The sequence below is a fragment of the Rhincodon typus genome, chromosome 17 (genome assembly GCF_021869965.1).
Source record: "Rhincodon typus isolate 14 chromosome 17, sRhiTyp1.1, whole genome shotgun sequence".
NCBI classification, from domain to species: domain Eukaryota; kingdom Metazoa; phylum Chordata; class Chondrichthyes; order Orectolobiformes; family Rhincodontidae; genus Rhincodon; species Rhincodon typus.
Genome location: NC_063348.1, coordinates 13,953,776 through 13,978,674, shown reverse-complemented (window position 1 = coordinate 13,978,674; position 24,899 = coordinate 13,953,776). Strand labels below are relative to the sequence as shown.

General features: G+C 41.9%; 1 protein-coding gene across 2 annotated transcripts in view; it reads right to left on the bottom strand.

Moving 5' to 3' along the window:
* The window catches only part of tp53i11b (tumor protein p53 inducible protein 11b), an 80,369-nt gene that overhangs the window by 26,421 nt on the left and 29,049 nt on the right, over window positions 1-24,899 (bottom strand). The window contains exons 1-2 of one of the 2 annotated variants that reach the window (XM_020516764.2): window positions 14,575-14,658; window positions 9,694-9,842 (exon numbers count right to left, since the gene is read on the bottom strand). In XM_020516764.2, the coding sequence (XP_020372353.1) occupies window positions 9,694-9,822 (129 nt within the window). In that variant the 5' untranslated portion in view covers window positions 9,823-9,842; window positions 14,575-14,658. Of the gene's footprint in view, window positions 1-9,693; window positions 9,843-14,574; window positions 14,659-24,899 lie in introns of those variants that run through there. The other variant, XM_020516763.2, reaches the window with a different exon arrangement.

Below are 24,899 nucleotides of genomic sequence, written 5' to 3'. Positions count from 1 at the left end.
CCACCACAGCAGATGGTGGAATTTGAATTTAATAAAAATCTGGAATTTAGAGTCTAATGGTGAATCCATTGTCGATTGTCAGAAAAACCCATCTGGTTCACTAAAGCTCTTTAAGGAAGGAAGCTGTCATCTTTACCTGGTCTGGCCCATATGTGACTCCAGACCCACAGCAATGTGGCTGACTCCTAACTGCTCTCTGGGCAATTAAGGATGGGCAATAAATACTGGCCTATCCCACATCCTGTGAATAATTTTTTTAAAATGACTACAGGAACCAGTTTATGCACTATATGCAGATAAATTTCTCCAAACACTTATCCTTTCATAAAAAAAGACAAAACAAAATGCACGCAATATCATTTCCAGTGACATGTTACCAACATACAAGGTCAAAAAGTAAATCATTATTCATTAACAAAACTGTGATGTAGTCTGTCCCACTTTCATCAGTCTCTGAACATAGTCATCAATTATTTCTAAAGTGCTCAGTTTTTTTTTAATGATGTGCATGCCAGTTGTCAATTTGCCCTGGGGTGATGTTCCTTCCCTGTGGAGTACTGTTCCTGTGGTGATTGCTTGATTACAACAAGACACTTGTCTTCCAGATTCAATGTTTCTGCAAGACCAATGCCACCCATAGCAGATGGAGCTGTTGTCGCTAGTTGAGAGAAAGCTGCTTCTTACTCTTCTCCCCAGTACTGTTTCACACCTTTAGCAGTCAGCATGAGTAGATGCTCACACTCTGATGATAAACTAGTCAAGAATTTTCCCACACAGTCACAAATCTAACAATCCATATCACTGCCTTCGCATCTGTTGGTGTCTGCCTCTCTGTTATAGCTCTCAGCTGGTCAGGATTCAGGTAAATCCTTTTAATGCTGGTCCATGACCTTTATATTTGACTCTCAGGCATTATTAATCACATCTCTTTCCGGTTGTTCCATTCTTTTACTTAGCACAACTTTTCTTCTGCTGTTACGTAATGACTCCCTCTTCTACTTTCATTTAGTTATCTCCTCAAAGAATGATTTATTGGGGTGTTCTTGTCCTTCTCTCCAGTGGTTTGGGTCTCAGGGAGTTGGTAAAACCCTGGGTTCCCCTGTTATATAGTCATAGCAATGGAATCAGAAAGTCAGACAGCATGGAAGCAGACATTTTAGTCCAACTAGGCCTTGCTAACCACTTTCCCAATGCAAACTAGTCCCACTTGCCTGTGTGTGACCTATATCCCTCCAAACCTTTCCTATTCTTGAACTTATCCAAGTGCCTTTTAAATGTTGTAACTGTACCTGCATCCATCATTTCCTCTGGAAGTTCATTCCTCACATAAACCACTCTGTGTAAAAAAGTTGTCCCTTGTGTCCTTTTTAAATCCTTCTCCTCTCATCTTAAAAATATGCCTAGTTTTGAACTCTTCCACCCTAGGTAAAAAACCTTTGTTATTCACCTTATATATGCCCCTCATGATTTTATAAACCTCTTTAAGATCATCCCTCAACCTCCTACGCTCCAGTGAGAAAAGTCCCAGCCTATCTAGTCTACTTTTATAGCTCAAACCTCCCATTCCTGGCCACATCCTGGTAAATCTTTTCTGAACCATGTCCAGTTTAACAATATCCTCACTTTGGAAGGGCGACTAGAACTGCACACAGTACTTCAGTTTTTTCTTTCAGGTTGGATTTGAGGGCAGCTGGAACTCTCCCTCAGCAGATACTGAGATGGTCTCACGCTCTCAGGCAATTTGAGATGATGTTCACCAGGACAACATTTGAGACCTGGCAGTACTTGTAATCCATGTAATCTTCCAGGACCTATTCAAATACCAACAGTTTACTGCCTTGTGAAATGCTGCAAATCTCTTCTGGTACATGTGGGATCACCAGTCCAAGATTCAGACTTGCCTCAGCTCAGATGAGTGGGTTTTGCTTAATGTTTACTACCTGGAACTGCAGCTCATCATTCTTCCCATTGTACTGGGTTCTCAGACTGATTTACCCTCTTGAGATGAGCATTATTCATCATATAGTCTCAAACTTGCCTTCAAGGGTTTCAGTTGTTGGCCGCTGTATTAAGCCACTTTGCACAGACCTGCAAAGTTCATGATGCTGCATGAAGTCCAGTGTCTGTTGGACGCAGTTGCTTAATGCTATCCTTCTGTAGTCATAATTCTATTAGTTACGATGTGTCTAGCACCTTTAGACCCAATGATGCCAATCTGTACACTGATTCATCAGAATCATCAGCTGCCATCTCTCCAGAAGCTATCATTATCAGCTTGCTTTGCTTCTATCTAGCTAAACACATATGTGAAAGGTGATTGAACCTTTTGCACCTATAGAGCACTGCTTTCCCTATGCTGGGTTTGCTTCCTTATTGTTTTACGTGGAGTCATCTGCAACATTTACATCCTGCCTTCTGGGCTTGATCTTTCTGCTGCCTCTTCCACAAATATTATTTTCCTTTTATTCCAACATGTTGTTCTTGCTTAGCCTGGACTGTCTGTCGACATAATGGAAAAGCCTCACCTGTTAATTAAGATGCTGTAGCTGATAATTAACAGCCTCAGAGCTTCCACATTTGTCAATAGTTTTCCTGAAAGTAAGTAAGTTTCTCCTCTTTCAACACTTACACACAAGGAGAGATCATCTTTGAGTTGTCCAGACTCTCAGGATTCAGCTACATATGTCAGTGCCATCACAAACTATTAAACAGTTTCCCTCTCCTCCTCAGCTCTAATGTTGAACCATTCACAATTCATTTCATTCACAAATAACATGAATATGTGATTTAAAGTACATTCTCAAAATCTCCACAGTCTTCAAGATCTTTCCTATTTGTGTTTTCTGCTCACCAAAGAGGTTTAAGGTACAATACAGGCTGAAACACTCTTTTCAAGAACTGGTAGCAATGTTAATACTCTTACCTGCTCAGACTTTTTATTTAATACCATAGCTAGGTCACAGTTATCTACTGAGACAGGAACTAATTCCAATTCTGTCTCACACATCCTTTCAGCCCCACAGCAACAGGGAGTGGAAAATTTACAGCCAAACTGATTCACCCAGTTCTTCAAAATTGCAGAATGTGCTTTTAATTTCTTCTTTTTTTTTCAAACAATGGCTGGTTCTCCTGCAGTTCTGAAGATCCATAAAACTTCAGCTGCACAGCTGAAAGTTTCAAGTGACGTGGTCCATAACTACACAAAACTACAGTGGGCGCATTTATGGAGATGTAAAGCTCACATGACTTTGGCAAGTAAGCCTGTATTTTACTTTGAAAATGAACTTCTCCAACTAACATCAAGGAAGAGGTATCACCCTTGCATATCCGTCTTTGAAGCTAACTAATGGCACTTTCAAGTTAATGATGCCTAGCGTTAATTGTACGTGAAGTTAAATAATGGGATGTGAAAGAACATGGAGTTAATGGTACAAAAACAAATTCTACTTGCATCACACATTTATATGTTTATACTTGTTGTATAACACAACAAAACAAACCAAAGCACTTCACAGAACTGGCAGTGATCCCAGTTTATGCAACTCTTAAAGTTGAACACACCTTTATTTCTCATGACAACAAATGCAGAAATTACTGGAAAAGCTCAGCAGATCTGGCAGCATCTGTGAAGAGAAATCAGAGTTAATGTTTCAGGTCCAGTGACCCTTCCTGAGACCTTTCTGTTTCTCCTGCCTTGCTAAATGTAACCCAATGTCAATATGGCTGTCTGAAAGGCCTGTTACACTCTAGAGTTCCACATTCCCTGGCTGAGCTGGCCCTGATGAAATGATAATACTTCTTTACAATCTGTATATGACAGAGACAGACATCATTTGCCAACTACCCAAAGGTTCGTGATAAATACAGACAGATTAACCTTGGAAAAGTTGATGCTCAAGTTGTTAAAGAAACCTCTGCTTGCATTAAAGCAATAATACCAAGTGACTTAATCTGGACTGAACATCAACCAAGTAGCAGCTGTACTTCCTGGCAGAGCATTTAAATGAAAACTGCTCCAATAAATCAGCAATTCAGTCTGATTCGAGATTACTCAGTGCATATGACAAGCCCTTTATATGATCAATCCAGCAGTGAAACCAGCAGGAGGGATTTCAAGCAAGTATTTATAACCTCACTTGGAAACAACTCAGCTCAAGAAATCTATTGGATTTCAGATTAAATGAAACCTCTTTAGACAAGAACGACATTCAGCTTCCACCTGGGTCTGTTACCTCATAACTACGAGCTGCCTAAGACATGCACTATGAGAGTTTGAGTGAGAACATGGTTAGATTTCCTTCAGACTTCTGGGTGCTCCCGATCACACACCTCACAATGTACTTGGTAAACTGTGCAACAAGTGCTCAACAGATACCACCTCTCTGCGGAAGGAGAGGACTATGGAAATGCAAGTCTCTCTTTGCTTTTGTTGTGGATTGGGCAGAGGTAGCAGTGGGAATGGCTGCTCATAGTGTGAGCCTAGTTGGACTGGCCTTCCGCTCACAAACTCTACTCAATAGTTACCCTGCAGGAAGCCTTGCAGCTGATTCCCTTCACAGGAAGTCTGCTGTCAATTGGAGGAAATTGCATCATCGGTGCCGCTAACTTGACAAAAAAAACAGCAGCTGGGCGAGCTTCATCAAATTAGGAAGGATTCAAGGTCATGGACAAAAGCTAAACTTGGAGCTTGACAGCTCTCAGCTGATTCATGTTCTTCCTTTTATACAGCAATGCATTCAGGTCGTGGAGACAAGCAACTATGTTAAGGCAAACAGTAGCAAGTGACAGAAGAGGGGAGGCAATGGCCTAATGCTATTATTGCTGGACTATTAATCCAGAGACCCAGGTAATGTTCTGAGGACCTGGGTTCAAATCCTGCCATGGCAGATTAATTCAATAAAAATCTGGAATTAATAGTCTAAAGATGAGTGTGAATCCATTGCTGGTTGTCAGAATAACCCATCTGATTCACTAATGTCCTTTAGGGAAGGAAACTGCCGTCCTTATCTGGTATAGTCTACATATGACTCCAGACCCACAGTGAAATGATTGACTCTTAACTGCCATCTGGGAAATTGGGGATGGGCAATAAATGCTGACCTAGCAAGTGATGCCCTCATCCCATGAATGAATTACAAGCAAACTGGGAGAAACTGGATCTAGTCACTAGTTGATTCCATTGTGTGGGGTGGCACGGTGGCTCAGTGGTTAGCACTGCTCCTCATAGTGCCAGGGACCTGGGTTCAATATCACCCTTGAGTGATTGTCTGTGTGGAGTTTACACATTCTCTGGTTTCCTCCCATAGTCCAAAGATGTGCAGGTTAGATTGGCTATGCTAAAAGTGTCCAGGGATGTGTAGGCTAGGTAGATTGTCCATGGGAAATGTGGGATCGCAGGGATGGAATGGGGGTGAGTGGGATGCTCTTCGGGGGATCAGTGTGGACTTGATGGGCCGAATGGTCTCTTCCACATTGTAGTAAATCTATGATTCTATTTCTCATTCAGCCCCATGTGTATGAACAGCAGTGCGCAGGACCATAAAGCAATGAAGGGAAGGTCAGTGGGATATTCTGTCGAGAGTGTTGGAATACAAAGGGAAGAAGGTTGGTTTAGTTACAGGCTCAGTGTGGGCACCTGCCACACCTCAGTAAGCATGTAGAACCTGTGAAGGTTATACTGACACTGAAACAGTCTGGACAGGTTTATGAACATGGCCTTTATTCCGCAGAGGTTGAGGAATGAGATCATTATGGCAGTTCAGTAGAGAAAAATTCCCTCTTGGTGTGACAGTGGAGAAATGAGGGACACAATCATAAAAACTTTTATCACCCCTTTAACATAATGCAATGTCTCGAGGCACTTCAGAGCAGCATCATAAAACAAAATTAAATAACTCTACTGAGGCCACACGAACTGTCCTTCACTATTGTACTGCCTCATTCAGAGTCAGGTACCAGAGTGTCAGTATCCCTGACACTCACCCTTTTCTGTCAGCCAGGGTTCCCCGATTGGACCAGATTAACAGCCCCAATCAGGGAACTCATATTCTCTGAGGTCCACCTGGCTGACCTTGTTACAGTCACTACAAGGGAAAATACAAAATGTCAGAACTGATATCTTCAGGACCGTAAGGCTGGAGGAGATGAGAGAGATAGGAAGGAGGGGGGTTGAGCTGAAGGAAGAATTAGCATACACGGATGAGACTTTCAAAATCATGTCATTGCTTGAGCAGGGGTCATAAAATCATACAGTTTTTACATTATAGCAAGAGGCCCTTTGGCCCATTGTGTCTGTGCCAATCACCAAACATTCAGCTATTCTAAACCCTGTTCCCAGCACTTGGTCCATAACCTTTTATATTTTATATTATTTCAAGTTTCATCTAAAAAATTCTTAAAACAAGCTTTCCTGCCTCTACTGCCCTTTTTGGCAGTGAGTTCCTATATGCCCGCAACTCTCGGGGACAAAACATTTTTCCTCAAATCCATTGAAACCTGCTGCTCCTCACCTTAAAACCTGTGCTCCTTTACTGAAGGGGAAGTGTGAATCGACAAGAACAGGAAGATGGGACCTGGTGACAATTAATTCATTGTGAGTGATTCTCTGGCTGTGTGTTAAGGATGAAAGAAGGCCATAGAGGGCAGTTCCATCCATCTGCATGGAAGCTGAGTGGCACTGGAACACGAATGTGTGATTAAATGTGTCAAACAGTGGAGATGGGTCCAGATGGAATAGAACAAAGAGGGAAAGCTTACCTTTGTCACAGTCAGAGTGGAAAATGACAGACTAATATCTGAGAACAAATGCATGCGGAGACAATAAGAGCTATTGAGAAGGAGATTGGTAGATTATCTTATGAAGAAAATTGTTGCTAAAGTCAGCAAATGGCGATGAGGTATCTTTCAGCCAAGATCTAATTGAATCTGATTAGATCCCAAGGGACTAGATTTACTTACTGTCTGAAATCTAAAATGCATTAATAATTCAGAAGCTCGTCTCAATGAGTGTTTTAGTGAGTCTTTCGAGCTGAAGCTCACTAATAAACCAAAACACTGCAGGTGCTGGAAAGCTGCAAATAAAACCAGAAAGTGCTGGAGAAACTCAGCAGGTCTGGCAGCATCTCTGGAGAGAGAAAGAGAGTTAACATTTCAAGTCTGATTTGTACCCCCGAAACCCCATGGATACCTGTCAATTTCCCAGAAAGTGCGAACTTAACTCCGCTATGATACTCGCTAACGCCGGGTCTGTCTTTAAAATGTAAGCCCATTCTTGCAATCAATAATACATCTCAAGAAAATGCATAACTTAGTCAGAAAATCAAGTCTGCATCAGAAAATAAGAAGTTTGAGTCAACAATTCAGTAAAGTCTTCCATTTTTTTGTCCACAGACCAAAACAAATCAAAAGATGTGTCTCCAACTACATGAAAGGAGAGTGCTGATAGGTTGGCGGTGGACTCTGATTGGTAGGGACGTGCCACACATTATTGCTGTTTAAACCAGATAGGTTCAGTGATTGGTCAGCATGTTGCCATGAAAGATGAGCCAACGAATGGCTGTCACCTATTTTGTTGAGTTGAAACAAGCGCAGAGTGTGTACATGGTCTTTCTGCCTCTGAAGAACGTGACTGTGTCACACTACCAGTTCAACTGACAATCCAAAACAATTGTGTTCCTTGGCTCATCCATCTACAGCTGCTTCATCAATGGCATTCCATCCATCATAAGGTCAGAAGTGGGGATGTTCACCGATGACTGCACAACGTTCAGCACCATTCGCAATTCCTCAGAGGTGAGACAGTCCACGTTCAAAGACAGCAAGCTCTGGGCAATATCCAGGCTTAGGCTGACAAGTGGCAAGTAACATTTGTGTCACACAATTGCCAAGCTATGACTAACTCAATGAGAGAATCTAATCATTACCTCTTGATTTTAAGTGTTGCATTTATACTCCACAAATAAATAAAAAACAAAAGCATGTGTAATAAGTGTGATACCAGCTGCCTAAATAAAATTCTGACATCCTGAATAAAAACTATTGTAACACGATTCAGCGACACCCGGTTTTCAGGAACATTGGGTTTTCGCACTCTAATCTTTGTGTTAAAAAATAGTCATGAGAAGAGAGATGTACAGGCTCTGTCGAAGCTGCTTTCTGTTTAGTAGTATTTGAATCTTCTTTTATAGATGTCTTACTTCCGCTCTAAATATTGACTTCCATTTCTAACATCGCACTGGTGTTCTTTTTTTATTTCTGCTTGGTCATAAGTGTGAAAACGTCTGATTGCAGCCAGTTGTTAAAGCAGCAAATTATACTTTTAGAGCAACAGCATTTTCACTTTATCATGAATTGTCAATCTTCTGTGCATTCTACGTCATACACCATTGAGTTCATATCATAGTTATTGTGATATACGGCCCATTAGTGGCAATACTAAACTTCACTGTTATCATTGTTCTTAACACAGTTAGCGTTCAATTTTACCGACTGTCATGTATCCTGTAGACTGCATGTTGATGAATGTGTTAAAATTATCCAACCTATCAAAAATTAAGGTATTGGTGGATGAGGTTTATGAACTGCATAAAAGTCTGGCGATATTGTTTGCTGGGGGGATGGAACCAGATCGAGCAACTCCCTGCAGAAAGCAGGGCTATGTTGTCACCCTGCTCTAAACCCATCTTTAGATCTCCTTATATTTAAAAAGCAACCAGTTTCTATTCTACTCTTAAAGTCTCTCCCAGTCTTCTCTGCAACTTAGCTTCTCTTCTTTAAAGCTTCATCCCACCTCCTGCCAATTTAGTTTAATCCTTCTTCCTCTTAGATTTGGCCAACCACTGTGCCCCTTGCCAATCTGCTCCTCTGCTCTCTCTTCCATTCATCAAAGTTGAGGGGAATGTGTGCCTGGGGGAGTGGAGCAGCTGGATTCAGTATGAGGTTTCAAAAGGGAGCTAAATATATATTTGAAAGTGATGAATTTAGAGGGCTACAGAGATAGGGCTGGAGAGTGGGACAGGCTGAGTAGCTCTTTTGGGAGCTAGTACAGATACAATGGATCAAATAGCCTCCTTCTGTACCGCAAAATCCTATGGTTCTATGACTCCTTGTGAAAGTACACTTCTGGTACTGCTGATCCAGTGCTGAATGCAAACATCCATCACTAAATTGCCTAAAGTTACAACAAAACTGTGGTAGGCTATTCGACTGCAGAGGCATCACTGTGGAGACTAATCTCAGGTTCATCCGTTGTATACCATCAGATAGATATCTGACATGGGAGCTTGCAACATCCCATTGCATTATTGAGGAATTAGCACACATCAAACTTAAAAAATGTCGTTAAATAACAGAAAAACTGAGAAATAGAGTGAGGCTTCTGCCAAAGGAGCAACCATAGGGCTGTGTACTTCAGAAAACAACTATGAGGAGTCCTGTCACCTAACCAGGCAAGACCAAGAGGAATTAGTTGACGTTTGTAGCCACCAGGGAAAAGCAAAGGAATAGACCATGGAAACACTTTTGCAACATTGAGGCATCAGGAATATGAGGAAATTAGGTCTTTTTAAACAAAACTATCTTAACTGGCCTAATTCTGATCAGTCCATTCCTAACTAGTTTCAAAACTGAGATTAGATTAACCCATCAATCGGAGAGGTTCCAGTCTCATAAGCCAATCAAAGAAGTCACTGTTACCTTTGACCGATGAACTTCTCCATCATCGTCCTTTCCACCGACACCAAGGATCTTCCTGGTCTTTAGCCGGCTCACCAGGTCGGTTTGACTGTGCTTCTTCACCAGAGGAGGTTGTGGTTTGGCAGCCATGTTTCCCAGCTGGTCAGATACTGAAATGGAAAACAGGAAAACGTTATGAGAGAGAGAGAGAGAGCTGCACACACATACTGCCAAGTACCAGCTTCGATATCAACCATAACTCAGCTGATAATACACTCTCTCCTCCTGTTCTACAAGGCCTCAGTTCCAGTCTCATTCCGAGGCCTGAGTATCAAAGTGAACTTTCCAGTGCAATACTGAGGGAGCACTGCCCTGTCTTTCAGATGAAATGTTAAACGGAGGCCCCTAATGCTTGCTGAGATAAATGTGACAGATCCCACAGTTTTAAGGAACAGCAAGGGTGTTATCCCTATCATCCTGGTCAAAATTATCCTGCCAACCAACATCATGGAAAGAAGCTGGTTATCATCCCTTGCTGTTTGTGGGCATTTGCTGAGCTCCTACTGATGCCACATTTCCTGCAAGGGCTAGATTTCAAAATAGGTACTTTCAGATATCTAGTGATCATGACATGCACTTTTTTTTTAAAATGGATGTCTTGCTTTCCTCTCCTTTCAGGGAACCCATTTGTAGTCACATTACTGATTGCACAAATCTACAAATACAAACTGACTGAGGCATATCGCACATTGCAACAATGACTGTACTTCAGTGGTTGTAATCTGCTTTCTCTCTTTAATATAATTAACCACAAGCAAGAGTGCTCCAATCAGGACCACTTTATGTTAGTGGTAATCTATTGAATTATCATCATTTTGAGGAAGCAGGTAATAACTATCTTGTGATTACAGCTCTGATGAGGAAATTCCCATTTAATATTGCATCACATTATTGGATATCTTGTCATTTTTTTCTTTAAAAAACCCTCATTTTCTGCAAGAACTTCAAGAGGTTATTAGTAATATAATTCGAAGATATTCTTGTACACAGTGTTGGGAAGTCTGACGATTAGTGTCCATCCCTAACTGCTCTGGCACTTTGTTGCTTGCTATGCCATTTCAGGGGGCATTTAAGAGTCACCTTGCCATGGGTTTGGAGTTACATGTAGGTCAGACCAGGTAAGAATGTCAGATTTCCTTCCTCAAAGGACAGCAGTGAACCAAATTGGATTTTACTATGTTCGCCAATAGTTTCATAGTCACCTTTAGACTATTTTTATGTTCCATAAGAATGCATTGAATTTAAGGATTTCAACTTGTGTGACCTTAGTGCATTAGACTGCATTGTGTATTATTCGTCCAGTTAATACAATTTCACTACCTACCCCATAGGTATAGAATTATTCAAAGGAGCACCTTATATGACTATTGAGCAAGTTATGGAGTCGTAGCAAGAGGCTTGCAACTAGTAAATGCTTCTCCATAACAAAGAATCAGAAATATATGATAAGATACCAGGACACAAGAGTAAACAAGGATTCTGGGATGAAGGAGTATCCATGATGAATAGGTGAAAATGGGCTGATTGGCCTCCCCAACTATCTTGCTGTTTACAACATGACAGCAGTGCAAGCAGCAGGACATTCGCATGTTCAGACAGCACTTAGAAATTGAACACTTTACTCAATCTACTAGAATTTGATCAGATTTCAAAGGGGCGTGGTGGTGGGGGCTTGGGATTTGTCAGTGCCTTCAAGTTTGCCATTGTCAGTTTCAGACTCAAGGTAGTGTAAGGGACCCCCTCTTCCTCTTACAGAAAATAAGAAGCTACGAAAATCCACCTTTGGTGACCCTTCCAATATTTCCGTGTTTTTGTTTGTCATTTCCTCTCCTGACGGCAAGGAGCTCACTGGACATAGGTCCACAGGCACCAGGAGTCTAAATCCAAGTGTTCCAAGTATTCATGAGATTCAGGGAGTCATATATAGAGGAACAAGATGTGCTGGCTATAAAATTCAGAACTTTAACATCACATTGAGCCAGAAAGTGGGAATCTGAAACTCCCTCTCTCAAAGAATTTTGGTTACTGGGACACTTGGAGCTTTTAAGACTATGATCAATGTATATTTATTGGGAAAGGGCCACAGGCAAGGAGCAAAGGTGAGAAAATCAGCAAGAAATGTAGCTTAATCATGATCTAACTGAATGATAGTGGATAAATCTGAATCGATATAGTCATTTGTACCGAAGTGGATAATGTTGCCACATTTTTGGATTACAGAATAAATTACTGAATAAATTGAATAACTGGTAAAATACTGAATAAATTAATATTAAGTGGATATTACTAAAACTTAAACAGCTTCAAAAGTTCATCATTCCCTCGCCATAGACTTCATCCTGTCTGCTCCTCCAGTCGCTGCTTTCTGACATCATCCTCGGGCTCATGGCAATGTGTTCCTTTCCTGCCACTACGGGAACCATGGCTTCCACCGAGCTGCACAGATCCTGCACCTCCTCCAATGCTGGACATCGACTGATGGCTCCTGGCTCCAAGTCGACCGTTAGGCTCGTCTTCCAGTGATGCCACCCATTGAGCAGCCTGGAGGTGCTGAATGGTTTATTCTTGTTCTTATGTTATCCTCTGAAACTTAAAAGACACTATTCTTCACACTATGTTTATGACCAGGGTGTCAGTAGCCTACAAGACTATTCACAACACAGCCTTGTGGCCTTGCATCCAGTCTCATAAAAGACCTCCATACAGAGGCTGCTGGGTAAAACTCCAAAACAAGGAGGCAAATTGAATATATTTTCTTTCTGTAGCCCGTAGTCATCACCCGATGCACTGGTTCAGGTAGTTAATTTAACACAGAGCAGGATCAAACCAGGAATCTGCTAATCTGCATGACTTTTGATACTAAAGATAGTTCTTTAACTCATTCAACCTCGAGAGGATTCTACAACTCGTTCATGAAGTCAATTAGTTGCTGTTTGAAAAGACACAGAATACGGAAGGCATGTCACTGTGAAATGTGACCATCATTCAACTCCCAACACACTTGATCCAATACCAACACTGCAATCTTACATCTGCCTGTATGATACAGAGAGTTAAAAATGATGGCCTCATATTCAAAACCACAGGCCAAACAAAGGAATAGCTCCTTGTTAAGTATTTATGTGACCAGAACTAATCCCGCGCAATTTCCACAAGGCATTTCTTACTGACTACTGTATATTCAAAGGTCAAATATTCAGGGTTCTGGACATATTCGTGGACATAGTCGCCTACCTACTCTCATCTCCAGAAGTCAGACCACATCAGCTTGTAGTCTAATGGGTTTATTTGAAATCACAAGCTTTCAAAGCATTGCCCCTTTCTCAGGCAAAATGTCACTTCACCTGACAAAGGAGCAGCACTTTTTCTGAAGAAGGGTCTAGGCCCGAAACATCAGCTTGCCTACTCTTCTGATGCTGCTTGGCCTGCTGTGTTCATCCAGCTCTACACCTTGTTATCTCAGATTCTACTACTATCTAGTTCCTACTATCTCTGATTTCAAATAAACCTGTTTGACTATAACCTGGTGTCGAGTGACTTCTGACCTTGTCCACCCCAGTCCAACTCCAGCACCTCCACATCATCACATTCATCTCAATCTTGATTGATAACATTCTGTTTGTCAGAGTCCAGCCCAGAGTGAGGGAAGTCAATCGAGAATAGTCATTCACTTCCATGTTGTGGGGGCAGATTATCCTGTTGTTTTTTACATTACAATAGTAATTACACTTCATAGAATACATTATTAGGTCTGAAGTGCATTAATATATCCCTGTGGATATGAAAGAGGTTGTGTAAATGCAAGTTTGTGATTTCTTTCACATGATCTCATTTTCCAGCAAAATAATTTTCTTAGTGTCGTTTAGATTTCAGTAAAGGTTTTACTTGAAGACTTAAACTCATCGAAAATTCTGGACATTTGCTTGATACTTTTATCCAGAAACTTGATTGTCGGCAGGAAATCAAAAGCTGCAGGCTAGCCCCAGACAATCTGCTCCATTTTCCAGGCTACATCAGCAGCGTTTCAACCCAGCTAAGTATTCCTTCTACTAATTCTTAGTTACTGAAAACAATAACAAAGACCTTAACACTTTATCTGCAAACAAAAACAAAACGAGCTGGAGTTTTATTTTGGAAATAGTTAGTAAAAAAAAATTGAAAACTGATTAAGAAGTCTATTATTGCTTTAGTTTGTAGGCAGTTTATAAACCGCAGAAGGCTGAGAGATTAAGACAAACAGTGCTCACGTTTCAATAAACAAAAGAAATTAGGTGCAAAAGGTTAATTGAATTATTACTCATACTTTGCTATAGCTATTGAATGTGTTCATTGTAATTACTAACAATGGGAAGGAAATCCACTTGTATGCACTTCTAACAATCAACATAATTGTACTTACTAAATTTATACTTGCAGATAGGTAAAAAGCCATACTGTTAGACCTGGTAGCACCCCCTACTGTGCTGTTAGCCTCCAGGTACGTTACCTCTCTGCTTTCTTCATTTTGAATCGATTTTGGTGCTGGACTTACATGTCAGAGGTAGGAATCATGCCATCTCAAGACCAATGTACATCAGGATCTCCAAGAGGTCTGGGGTCTAACCAGTAATGAAGCCAGGCTGTGGGGTATGAAACATTAACTTTCACTCCCAAAAAGCCTCAGCTCAAAGCCTAGCTGACCATTTACACTTGAAAAATGATTAGGCAGTTGGATTACAGTCAAGAGCCCATCAAACACCCCAAATAAATAACCAGACCTTAGATCTGCTTTTTCAACTGATGACTTGACTGAATACATAAAAACAATGGATAAATATTAGATATTGCTATAAGTAGGCCAACCTTTTAACAGTGTGAAACACACACTAATTCTTTATCCATTATGGGAACTTCTGTTAACCTCTTCTGAAGATGTGCCCGTGTTTATAATGTTGAATTTTGCCAGGAGGAAGAAATAAGAATCAGACAAACAGATTGTTTCCTGGGTAGTTAGCTACATTCTCCATTCATAACACTGTCATGACTCACAGATACAGCTCATGTCACAGCACTTAATGATGAACTGTAAAGGAGGAAAAAACATTTTATTTACTTTGAAACTCTTCCCGCCTCCATTCCAGTCATGCAACCATGCAGCTAGTATAAAAGAGAGCTGCTAAGGTACAGGCGCTCCCATGAAACTAAAAACATTTACTGAAGATGAGCTCTCAACAAGTCCACGACTCACTTGCCTCTTTAACAGGGAGTGGACATGTCTAGTGTTGACTCTGTCACCAGCTATAGAGGCACAGAGTCATAGAGCACAAAAACAGGCCCTTTGACCCAACTTGTCCATGCTGACCAGGCTTCCTAAACTAAACCATGCCTATTTGCCTGCGTTTGGTCAGTACCCCCTTAAAAGTTTCCTGTCCATGTACCTGTCCAAATCTCTTTTAAATGTTGTAACTATACCCACCTCTGCCACTTCCTCTGGCAGCTAGCTCCATATATGCATCACCCTCTGTGTGAAAACATCACCCTTCTCACCTTAAACCTATGCCCTCTACTTTTGAACTCCTCTACCTCAGGGAAAAGAGATTGCTTGTCACTTTATGAATGCCCCTCATGATTTTATAGACCTCTATAAGGTTACCCAACAGCCTCCCACACTCCAGGGAAAAAATGTCCCAGTCTATCTAGCCTCTCCTTTTAACTCAAACCTTCCAGTCTCAGTAACATCCTTGAAAAACTTCTTTTTATACCGTTTCTAGATTAACAACATCCTTCCTACAGCCGGGCCGCCAGAATTGTATGCAGTACTCCAAAAGTGGCCTCACCAATGTCTTGTATAGCTGTAACATGATGTCCTGACTCCTGTACTCAATACTCTGGCCAATGAAGGTTAGCATGTAAAATGTCTTCTTTAACACCCTGTCTACCTGTGATGCCAATTTCAAGGAACTATCTACCTGCATCCGTAGGTGTTTCTGTTTGACAACACTCCTCAGGGCCCCACCATGAACTGTGTAAGTCATGCCCTGGTTCTTCTTAATAAAATGCAACACCTCATATTTATCTGAATCAAACTACACCTGCCACTCCTCGTGAACCTGCCTTTGTTAAAATGGTCAAGGGCTGAAATTCTGGTTGCCCTACTCAGTGGCCATTTTTATTCTGGTCCCAGCTCCTCAAGGTTTCTATCTGGGACCATGACAATCAGGGTCAGAGTGTAGACCAGCCAGGGATATTATACATTCCACTGAACCCATTTTGTTCCAGTGGTGTCTCACCATTGTGCTGCCACACCTAAGGACTGTCAAATTAGAATGGAATTACTATCCTGAGTGCCCAAAGGTCTGGGACCAAGAACAATCACAATCCGCCGACTGTGGAAAGGGAAGTACTATTGCTTGAAATTTCTCAAAGCACAGCCAGAGGTGATAGTGATAGTTCTATGAAATATTGTTGAGCGGTTTGGAATTGGCACGTAGCAGTTAGGACACCAAATACAGCAGAGCAAATGCTTGAGAATACAGCTGCAGCATTTAAAGCATAGCTGTTCTGAAAATATAATCAGAACACAAATTAGGAAGTAGTCGTACAAGCTGTAATGTCATAAATATCCTTTGTACTGGGACAGAGAAAAGGACCCACTAATGCAGCAGCTCATGCCAAATGGCAGGGAGTATTGATCCCAAACTCCAGCACCTGAAAAGATAGGGAATTTCTCTGCCATTGTGAAAATGCCGGACAATTTCAAAAATCAGTTCTCTTGCCCCTAAAAAGGGCAATTACAGTTTTTGTAGGAGCAGAAACATGGGTGGGCCATGTTTCATACATTTCACAGAGGCAGCTGCCCATAAAAGTCAGTAGCTCCCTCCACTTCATAGAAACCCTACAATGTGGAAGCAGGCCATTCAGCCCATCGAGTCCACATAAATCCTCAAAGGGCATCCCACCCAGACCCGCGCTATCCCTGTAACTCTGCATTTCCCATGGCTAATCCATCTAACCTGCACATCCCTGTATACTACAGGCAATTTAGCATGTCCAATCCACCTAACTTGCATACCTTTGGACTGTGGGAGGAAACCAGGGCACCTGGAGGAAACCCACGCAGACATGGGGATAATGTGCAAACTCCACACAGTCACCCAAGGCTGGAATCGAACCCAGGGTGCTGACATTGCCAGACAGCAGTGTTCACCACTGAGACACCATGCCAGTTGAATGTGGTTTTGGGGACAAAGTTGTGAGAGACAAATTAACCCTGCGAGGAGCAGCTCTGAATGGGATATGTTGGTTTGGATAGATAGGGCACTGAAATGATAAGCTATCCAGGTCTGTAGTGGGAGAGTTCACATCTCCTTTGGTACTGTTAAAGATAGGCATTAACAATCATCAATATTGCATTAACTCATTAGAACTGTGAAAAGCATTGGAGTGTCAATGGATCTGTCAAGTTAATTGGTGCATTCCTTGAAGTGGGGCTTTGAATCCTAAAGTTAATTCATAGAAAAGTAATGACACCATAATCTTACCAGACCATAGGGCTGCTCTCTCATTAGAGGGAGACTTGTGGTGGTTTAACCTGAGGGTCACACCTTACCTCAGGCAAGGGGAGAGGTTGAGATGGACAGTGCTTCACTGCAATCTCAGCTGGTGTAGGAACTGAACCATTGCCACCACTGTTCATTGCAAACCAGCTCTCCAGCCAACTGAGCTAACCAACACAAAGGATTCTGCATCAGAATGAATGTTTGTTTTTGTAAGGTATTATGGATTTAAGGGAATGTGAATGTAATGAACGGGTTATTTCAATAATTTGTTTTATTTTAAGAAAAGGTCTGCAATAGACACTTAGGCCTTTATTTTAACCTTAGCATGGATCTGGATGTCTGCCATGAGTGAGTGAGTGAGGGCTACTGAGTGAGTTGGCATGATAAGTGTAAAGTCAAAGGGTGGTGAGGGGCATGGGATGAAAAGAGTGGACATGAAGTTGGCATGGGGCTATGAAAGGGGTGGACATAGGCTAACATGGAGGGTATGAAGGATTATGGGTAATAATTGGAGTATGGGGACAGTGTGAGTGAGGTTGGAGGGCTAGAGACCTCTTTTGCGTTTCAATGTTTCCTGATACAGAGCGCGAGGAAAGAAAATTCCCAATTTCTGGGAACTCACTTCCAGTTTATGGAACTGAAAATTCTCCTGACTTTGTGTTCTTGATCTGGGAGCAAAGGTCTAAGCCCTAGAATGCCTCATCAAATGGAGAAGGGAGGTTTAATGATCTCACACAATCAGCAAATGTATGCGTTACAGCTCCAACATGTCAATACAATACAGTTTTAATTATCCAATATATTGGCCAATCTGGGACAGTGTCCCTGTGTGCTGCAAATAAATTGCTGTGTTTGCAACATATAGGAAGGCTTCAACTGAATCAGTGCTGACTCCTGGAAATCGCACATACCTCATGAAACCCTGTCACGTCAGACACACTGACGCACAAAGTGGTGAAAAGCATCAAACTGTTGTTAAACTATACAGCTCAGATTGGCATTAACAAGCATTCTTTTGTCCTGAGGGGCAAGTTGCTCCAAAATTCCAAGGACAGACCTCACAATGGTGTGCCACAGGGGAAGGGAGATGTGGCATTCCTTACACTGATAGGTGGATCATAATGACCCGCAGTCACAAACTAGAAATAATTTCTGTCTTTGGTTTATTTTGGTGGCCCAATTCCACGATAGACTGTCGACATGTATCAACCAGAAATAAAATGACAGGCACCAGGAACGCAACACAGTCTAAAGGTCACAGTCTGGTACAGCAGAAGTAGTATCTCCCTGGGATAATGTACGAGATTGCAAGACAGGCAGAGACTGACTTGAAAGAGAAGTATTATGGTTCCATTAGAATTCCTTTGAACTGTATATAGTTGCTGTATATGGTTTCCTCCTAATAATAAGCTGGTTACTGTTCAAACTTACTGAAGGGCAGTTGTTTCAGCCTTTCTTTATTTACTCTACAAAACATGTCATTGCCTTGAATGTCTTTTTGTCCAGCTCTAAATCCTCTCTGTTCCGAGAAGATCAATCTGAACTTTTCCAGAACCTTCTCAGAATTGTTGTCCCTCCTCTGGGCCCTAATACTCCCACTAAGATCGAACCACTAAATTCTCAGCATCATGCACAATTTGTTTGCTATGCTTTTCTTTATAATCCAGCAATACATATGTCTTTATTATCTTGTATAGTTAAGGATTTGGCCTTTGGGATGATAAGCTGCTCACCTGCACTTGCAAAATCTTACACTTTTATATGTAATGGACTTCAAACTGGCCACTGAAAAATATGGTGCCAAATTTTTCCAGTCTGTAGATAGCCATTCACCACTACCCTTAGATTTGTGGCTGAGCCGATCTTGTGTCTGTGCCACCATTGTTCCTCTCAACTCTATTGGAATCCACTAACAAAGTCTCCTGTGTTGCAGTCAGTTCAATGCCTTCCTAAACATCCACATACACACCATCCATTGCATTACCTTCAATAGTCTACTCTATCACCTGACCAGGAACTCAATCAAATTAATCCAACAGGTTTGGGCATTGACTAATCTTCACTGGTTTTCCTTGGATAGCCTATTCCTTTCTAAATAATAGTCTATCTTGTCGTTGGTAATGATCTCTAATAACATCCCCACCACAGATGTTAGGCTAAATATGCACAAGCACGTAGGTGTGGAGAGAAGTGGAAAAGTTTTGGCAAAGATCTGTAGCTGGATTGTGGATGAGGTTGTTGACTTGCTCACCAAGCTGGATTGTTCTCATTCAGACGTTTTGTCGCCATGCTAGGTAACATCATCAGTGAGGCCTCTGATGAAGCAATGTTCTTCTACTCTGCTTGGAATTTACACTGTTTGGTCCATTATGGTGAGTTGTGTCATTTTCCGGTTTTGATCTATATGGGTTTGTATATGGGGTCCAATTCTATATGTTTGTTGATTGCATTACGGGTGGAGAACCACGCCCCTAGGAATTCCCGTGCGTGTCTATATTTGGCTTGGGCTACTATGGTTACCTTGTCCCAGTTAAACTGGTGGCCTCATTGTCTGAGTGTACCGATATTATGGAGACTGCATTGTGCCGTTTTGCTGCTAGCTGATGTTTGTGTATTCTGATGGCTAGTTTCCCTCCTATCTGTCCGATGTAATGTTTGTAGCAGTCGTTGCATGGTATTTTGTAAACCATGTTGGTTCTGCATATTGTGGGAATGGCATCTTTAATCTTTGTAAGCGTTTGTCGTAGAGTGGCTGTGGGCTTGTGGGCCACCACGATTCCTAGCGGTCTTAGGAGTCTTGTTGTCAGTTCCGACATGTTGCTGATGTATGGCAGCGTGGCCAGTGTGTTAGGGTATACTGTGTTCTCCTGTCGTTGTTTGTTTAGTAGGCATCTGCGGATGAAGTTGCGGGGATATCCAGGGAAGTGGGAAAGCTGAAGGCTAGTGAACAGGAGGAGTAGTGGATAGGAGCGTCTGATTAGTGGGGCAGTAAGTGGGGGATGGGCAGCTAACAGCACGTTGCTAAGTGCGAGAGGCAGGGTGGAAGCAGTGAGGTTGGCGAGGAGAAACAGCAAGTTGGAAAGTCACGAAGGAAAGGCAATGACAGGGATGGAGGCAGTGAGTGGTAAATGGGAGGGAGGCAGCAAGCAGGGGTTTGGCAGAGAGGAATGAGAAGGAAATAGACCAGGAACATCTTCGTTTGTGAGCATCACTGAGTGAAAGGAGGTGTGTGAGAGGGTCACTGAGGAGGAAGAGCTGAGCAGGAGAGTGAGGGGCTTAGAGGGACGGGGAGGAGTTACGTGGGAGGGGGGAGAGCTGAAACAGAGGGGCAAGATCTGAACAGGATGAAGAAGAGCTGAGAGGGAGGGGGAGGAGCTGAGTGCAACTACAATATTTAAAAGACATTTGGACAGGTACATGAATAAGAAAGGTTTAGAGGGATATATGCCAAACACTGGCAAATAGGACTAGTTTAGTTCAGAAAACCTGGTCAGCATGGACAAGTTGGGCCGAAGGGCCTGTTTCTGTATGACTCCATGTTAAAACATACAAGATCCGAAGGGACTTGATAAGGTGCGTCACAAAAGGCTGTTTCCTCTGGTGGAGGAAGACTAGGTAAATAAGACAAAAAAATCTTCCTTTTAAGGGATTTTCTTCCTCTCTCAGAAGTCTGTGGAATTCTCTGCCCCTAAAAGCAGTGGAGGATGCGCTACTGAATTTATTCAAGGCTGAGTTAGATAAATTTTTGATAGACAGGGGAATCAAAGGTTTTCAGAGAATAGACAGGAGGGAAGTGGAGTTGATAACCACAACAAGATTAGCCGTGATCTTGTTGAATGACCTAGCAGACTCACAGTGTCGACACCTGTTCTGAGGTCTTATGTTTCTGTATTCCTCTGTTTAGTACTTTTATTTTTAGAACACTGCACCACATTGATTTATTTGATTTTTTTTGTCATGTGTATCTTTTTACAAAATACAGTGAAAAGTGTTGTACTGTGTTGCCACTCTCCGGCACCATTTAAAATAAAGAAAAATAATCCAAAACATATAAAGGCAGAAAAATTAACAAACAAAGGAAGTGTTCAGAGGGATCTAAATGGGGAATAGCTGTCAAGTGACCAATTAAACGAAAGCGTGAGACTATTAAGGGATAAATATTTTAAACTTTATCATACTAATGTTTTAATTTTCAGCACAGAAAAGAAGGAGGCAGTATATGAAGAAAAGTAGAGGCATCTGCTCGATGTTTATTGAACCTCGGTTAAATCACATTTGGTGTTCTGTCAACACTTATTAATGTGGTTATATTTTCTAGTCAATCATTCTTAGTGTTTGATGTGTCAAGATTGTTTTTGAAGAAACAAATCTAAGAAGTATTTAGAAATTTAGAATTTTTGATGTTACTTATGGGCTGATAAGATTTGATATCCCAAATAGGCACTCTCAATTTTCAACTGCTTACCACTTGCAGAAAGTGATTGATGACAGATAGTAGGAATTGGGTCTGAAATGCACAATTCTGCCAGCCTTAGCCAGTGCCAAAACAGCAAATCTGTTCAACCGTCATCTTAACAGATCTGTTGAAATGAGCAATTATAAGCAATAGGGCATTGTTGGCATCAAAGGAGAGACTGCAGGAGTTTTGTGCTGAGCCAGAAATCTATTATATGTTTGGAAACTATGTTCTGAAATGACAGACAATGCAGCATAAGCAAAGTGAGAGGTTGAGCACAGAAACCAAAACATGGAGATTTGTTGATTTTGTTTCCCTTGTGATAATTCTGTTAACTTGAAATCATTTAGACTGGAAGAAATTTGTTGGTTTGCAATAAACTGGAGTATTCTTTCAGAAACTGAACATTTTAGTTAACTGATTGTCACCAGCCTTTTGATAGCATATACAGCAGGATTGCTTTCAGAACAGTTGAAATGCAAAACAGCCTTTGGAACTGGCTTTGGCACTGAGCAGACTGGTTTGATTACTGATGGTTTAAAACCGATTTACAGAGCATTACACATTCATTTTATTTATGTTGCAAATATTCTACATTGGAAACATAGAAAATAGGAGAAGTAGGCCATTCGGCCCTTTGAGCCTGCACCACCATTCAATATGATCGTGGCTGATCATGCAATTTTAGTATCCAATTCCCACTTTCTCCTGTTACTCCTTTACTTGTAAGAGTCATGTCCAGCTCCCTCTTGGATATATCCAATGAACTAGCCTCAACAGCTTCCTGTGGGAGAGAAGTCCACAGGTTCACAACTCTCTGAGTGAAGAAATGCTTTCTCATCTCAGTACTGAATGGCTAGCCCCTTATTCTTAGACTGTGACTCCTAATTCTAGACTTCCCCAACGTCAGGAACATTCTTCCCGCATCTAGCCTGTTCAGTCCCATCAGGACTTTATACGTTTCTGTGAGAACCTCACCACTCCCATTCTTCTAAATTCCACCAAGTACAAGCCCAATCAATCCAGTTTTTCCTCATGTGTTAGTCCTGCTGTCCCAGGAATCAGTCTGGTGAACATTCGCTGGACTTCCTCAATAGAAAGAATGTCCCTCCTCAAACTAAGAGACCAAAACTGCACACAATACTCGAGGTGTGGCCTCACCAAGGCCCTGTATAACTGCAGCAAGACATCCCTACTCCACTACGCAAATCCTCTCACTATGAAGGGGAGCATGCCATTAGCTTTCCTCACCACCTGCTGCACCTGCATGCCAACCTTCAGCGACTGTTCTGCCATGGCACTCAGGTCTTGTTACACCTCACCTTTTCCTAAACTGCCACCATTCAGATAATAATCTGCCTTCCTGTTTCTGTGACCAAAATGGATAACCTCATATTTATCCACATTACACTGTATTTGCCAAGTGTTTACCCACTCCAGCCAGCCTATCCAAGTCACCCTGAAGCCTCTTAGCATTTTTCTCACAGTATACACTGCCATCTAGCTTAGTGTCATGGGGAGGGTCAGTTAACTGGATGGCTGGTTTGTAATGCAGAGCAATGCCAAAAGCATGGGGTTCAATTCCTGCACTGACTGATGTCAGCATGCAGGACTCTTCCTCTCAATCTCTCCCCTTGCCTGAAGTGTTAAACGACCCTCAGGTTAAACCACCACCAGTCGTCTCTCTCTCTCTCTGTCTCTCTAGTAAGAGAGTAGCTCTATGGTCTGGTAAAACCGTAGTATCTTTACCTTTATATAGTGGCCTGTTCATCACAGCATAAAGAGAATGGCAATACAACATGTGACAAACCAGAAATATGTGATGGACACAGTGTTGTTAAAGAACAGGTAACCTCCTGTGGGTGAGACACCAAATAAATCAGTATCACATTTGTGGAGGTAATTGATTGTATTTTATCACTAACCTTGTTGCTCAGTAGCGTCAGATGGTGGGGATCATTGTTTTGTGTCTGTTTAATATTATCTGGATGATGCAAGCAAAAGCAGAAGACTTGGAGAATAATATTGAGTATACAAGTTAAAAGTCTGCTGTGAAGATCTGAGGAGTGCACAGATCATAGGGAATTAGAACAGTTTTGCACAGTGGGTCAGGGTAGCTTAACTCAATTAATTATCGTCATTTTGGTCTGCGCGGTAGGAGCTCCTTTTAATGTCATGTTTCACGCGCAGTGTGAGGAAACCAGGGTTTACCAAATTAGTTTTGAGGATGGCAGCTTGCGTTTAAGAAATGATTCAATTTTACGTTAAGCCAAGTGCTGATTTTATACAGACCATGTGGAAAAGACATCCGATTTCTCAGCACAGATACAGTAAGCTTACTAATACCTGAGGCGAAATAATTCAATTACAATAACAGACATTAGAGTTTATCGCAAAATTGGCAGGAAACGTATACAGATACAATATTTCAAATACGTCAAATGTAAATAGGAAAAAAATGGAGCACAAGTAATGGTGAGATACAGAAAAGGACACAGAGCTGCAAAAAAGAGAGATGAGACAGAAGCAATAATTATCACATGCTTTATACTCATTACAACAGGGAGATCTACCCTAGAACCTGATGCAGCTTTGACACAGTTTTTGTTGTACATGCTCCTCACAGTCCATGTCACTGACCTTTCCTGTGAGTAAAACACAGGGTCCCTTCAAATCAGCTTAACATTAGGCCAACCGTTGCTAGACTGAATTCAAGGACCGTAACTTCCCCCCCTCAGTGGTCGAGAACGCCCTCAACCGTGTCTCCCACATTTCCCGCAACTCATCCCTCACACCCCGTGCACGAAATAAGAACCAAAAAAGAATCCCCCTCGTCCTCACGTACCACTCCACCAACCTCCGGATCCAACGCATCATCCTCTGACACTTCCGCCATCTGCAATTCGACCCCACCACCAAAGACATCTTTCCCTCCCCACCCTTATCTGCTTTCCGGAGGGACCACTCTCTCCGTGACTCCCTCGACCGCTCCACACTCCCCTCCAGCCCCACCACACCCGGCACTTTTCCCTGCAACCGCAGGAAGTGCTACACCTGCCCCCATACCTCCTCCCTCACCCCCATCCCAGGCCCCAAGAAGACTTTCCACATCAAGCAGATGTTCACCTGCACATCTGCCAATGTGGTATACTGCATCCGCTGTACCCGGTGTG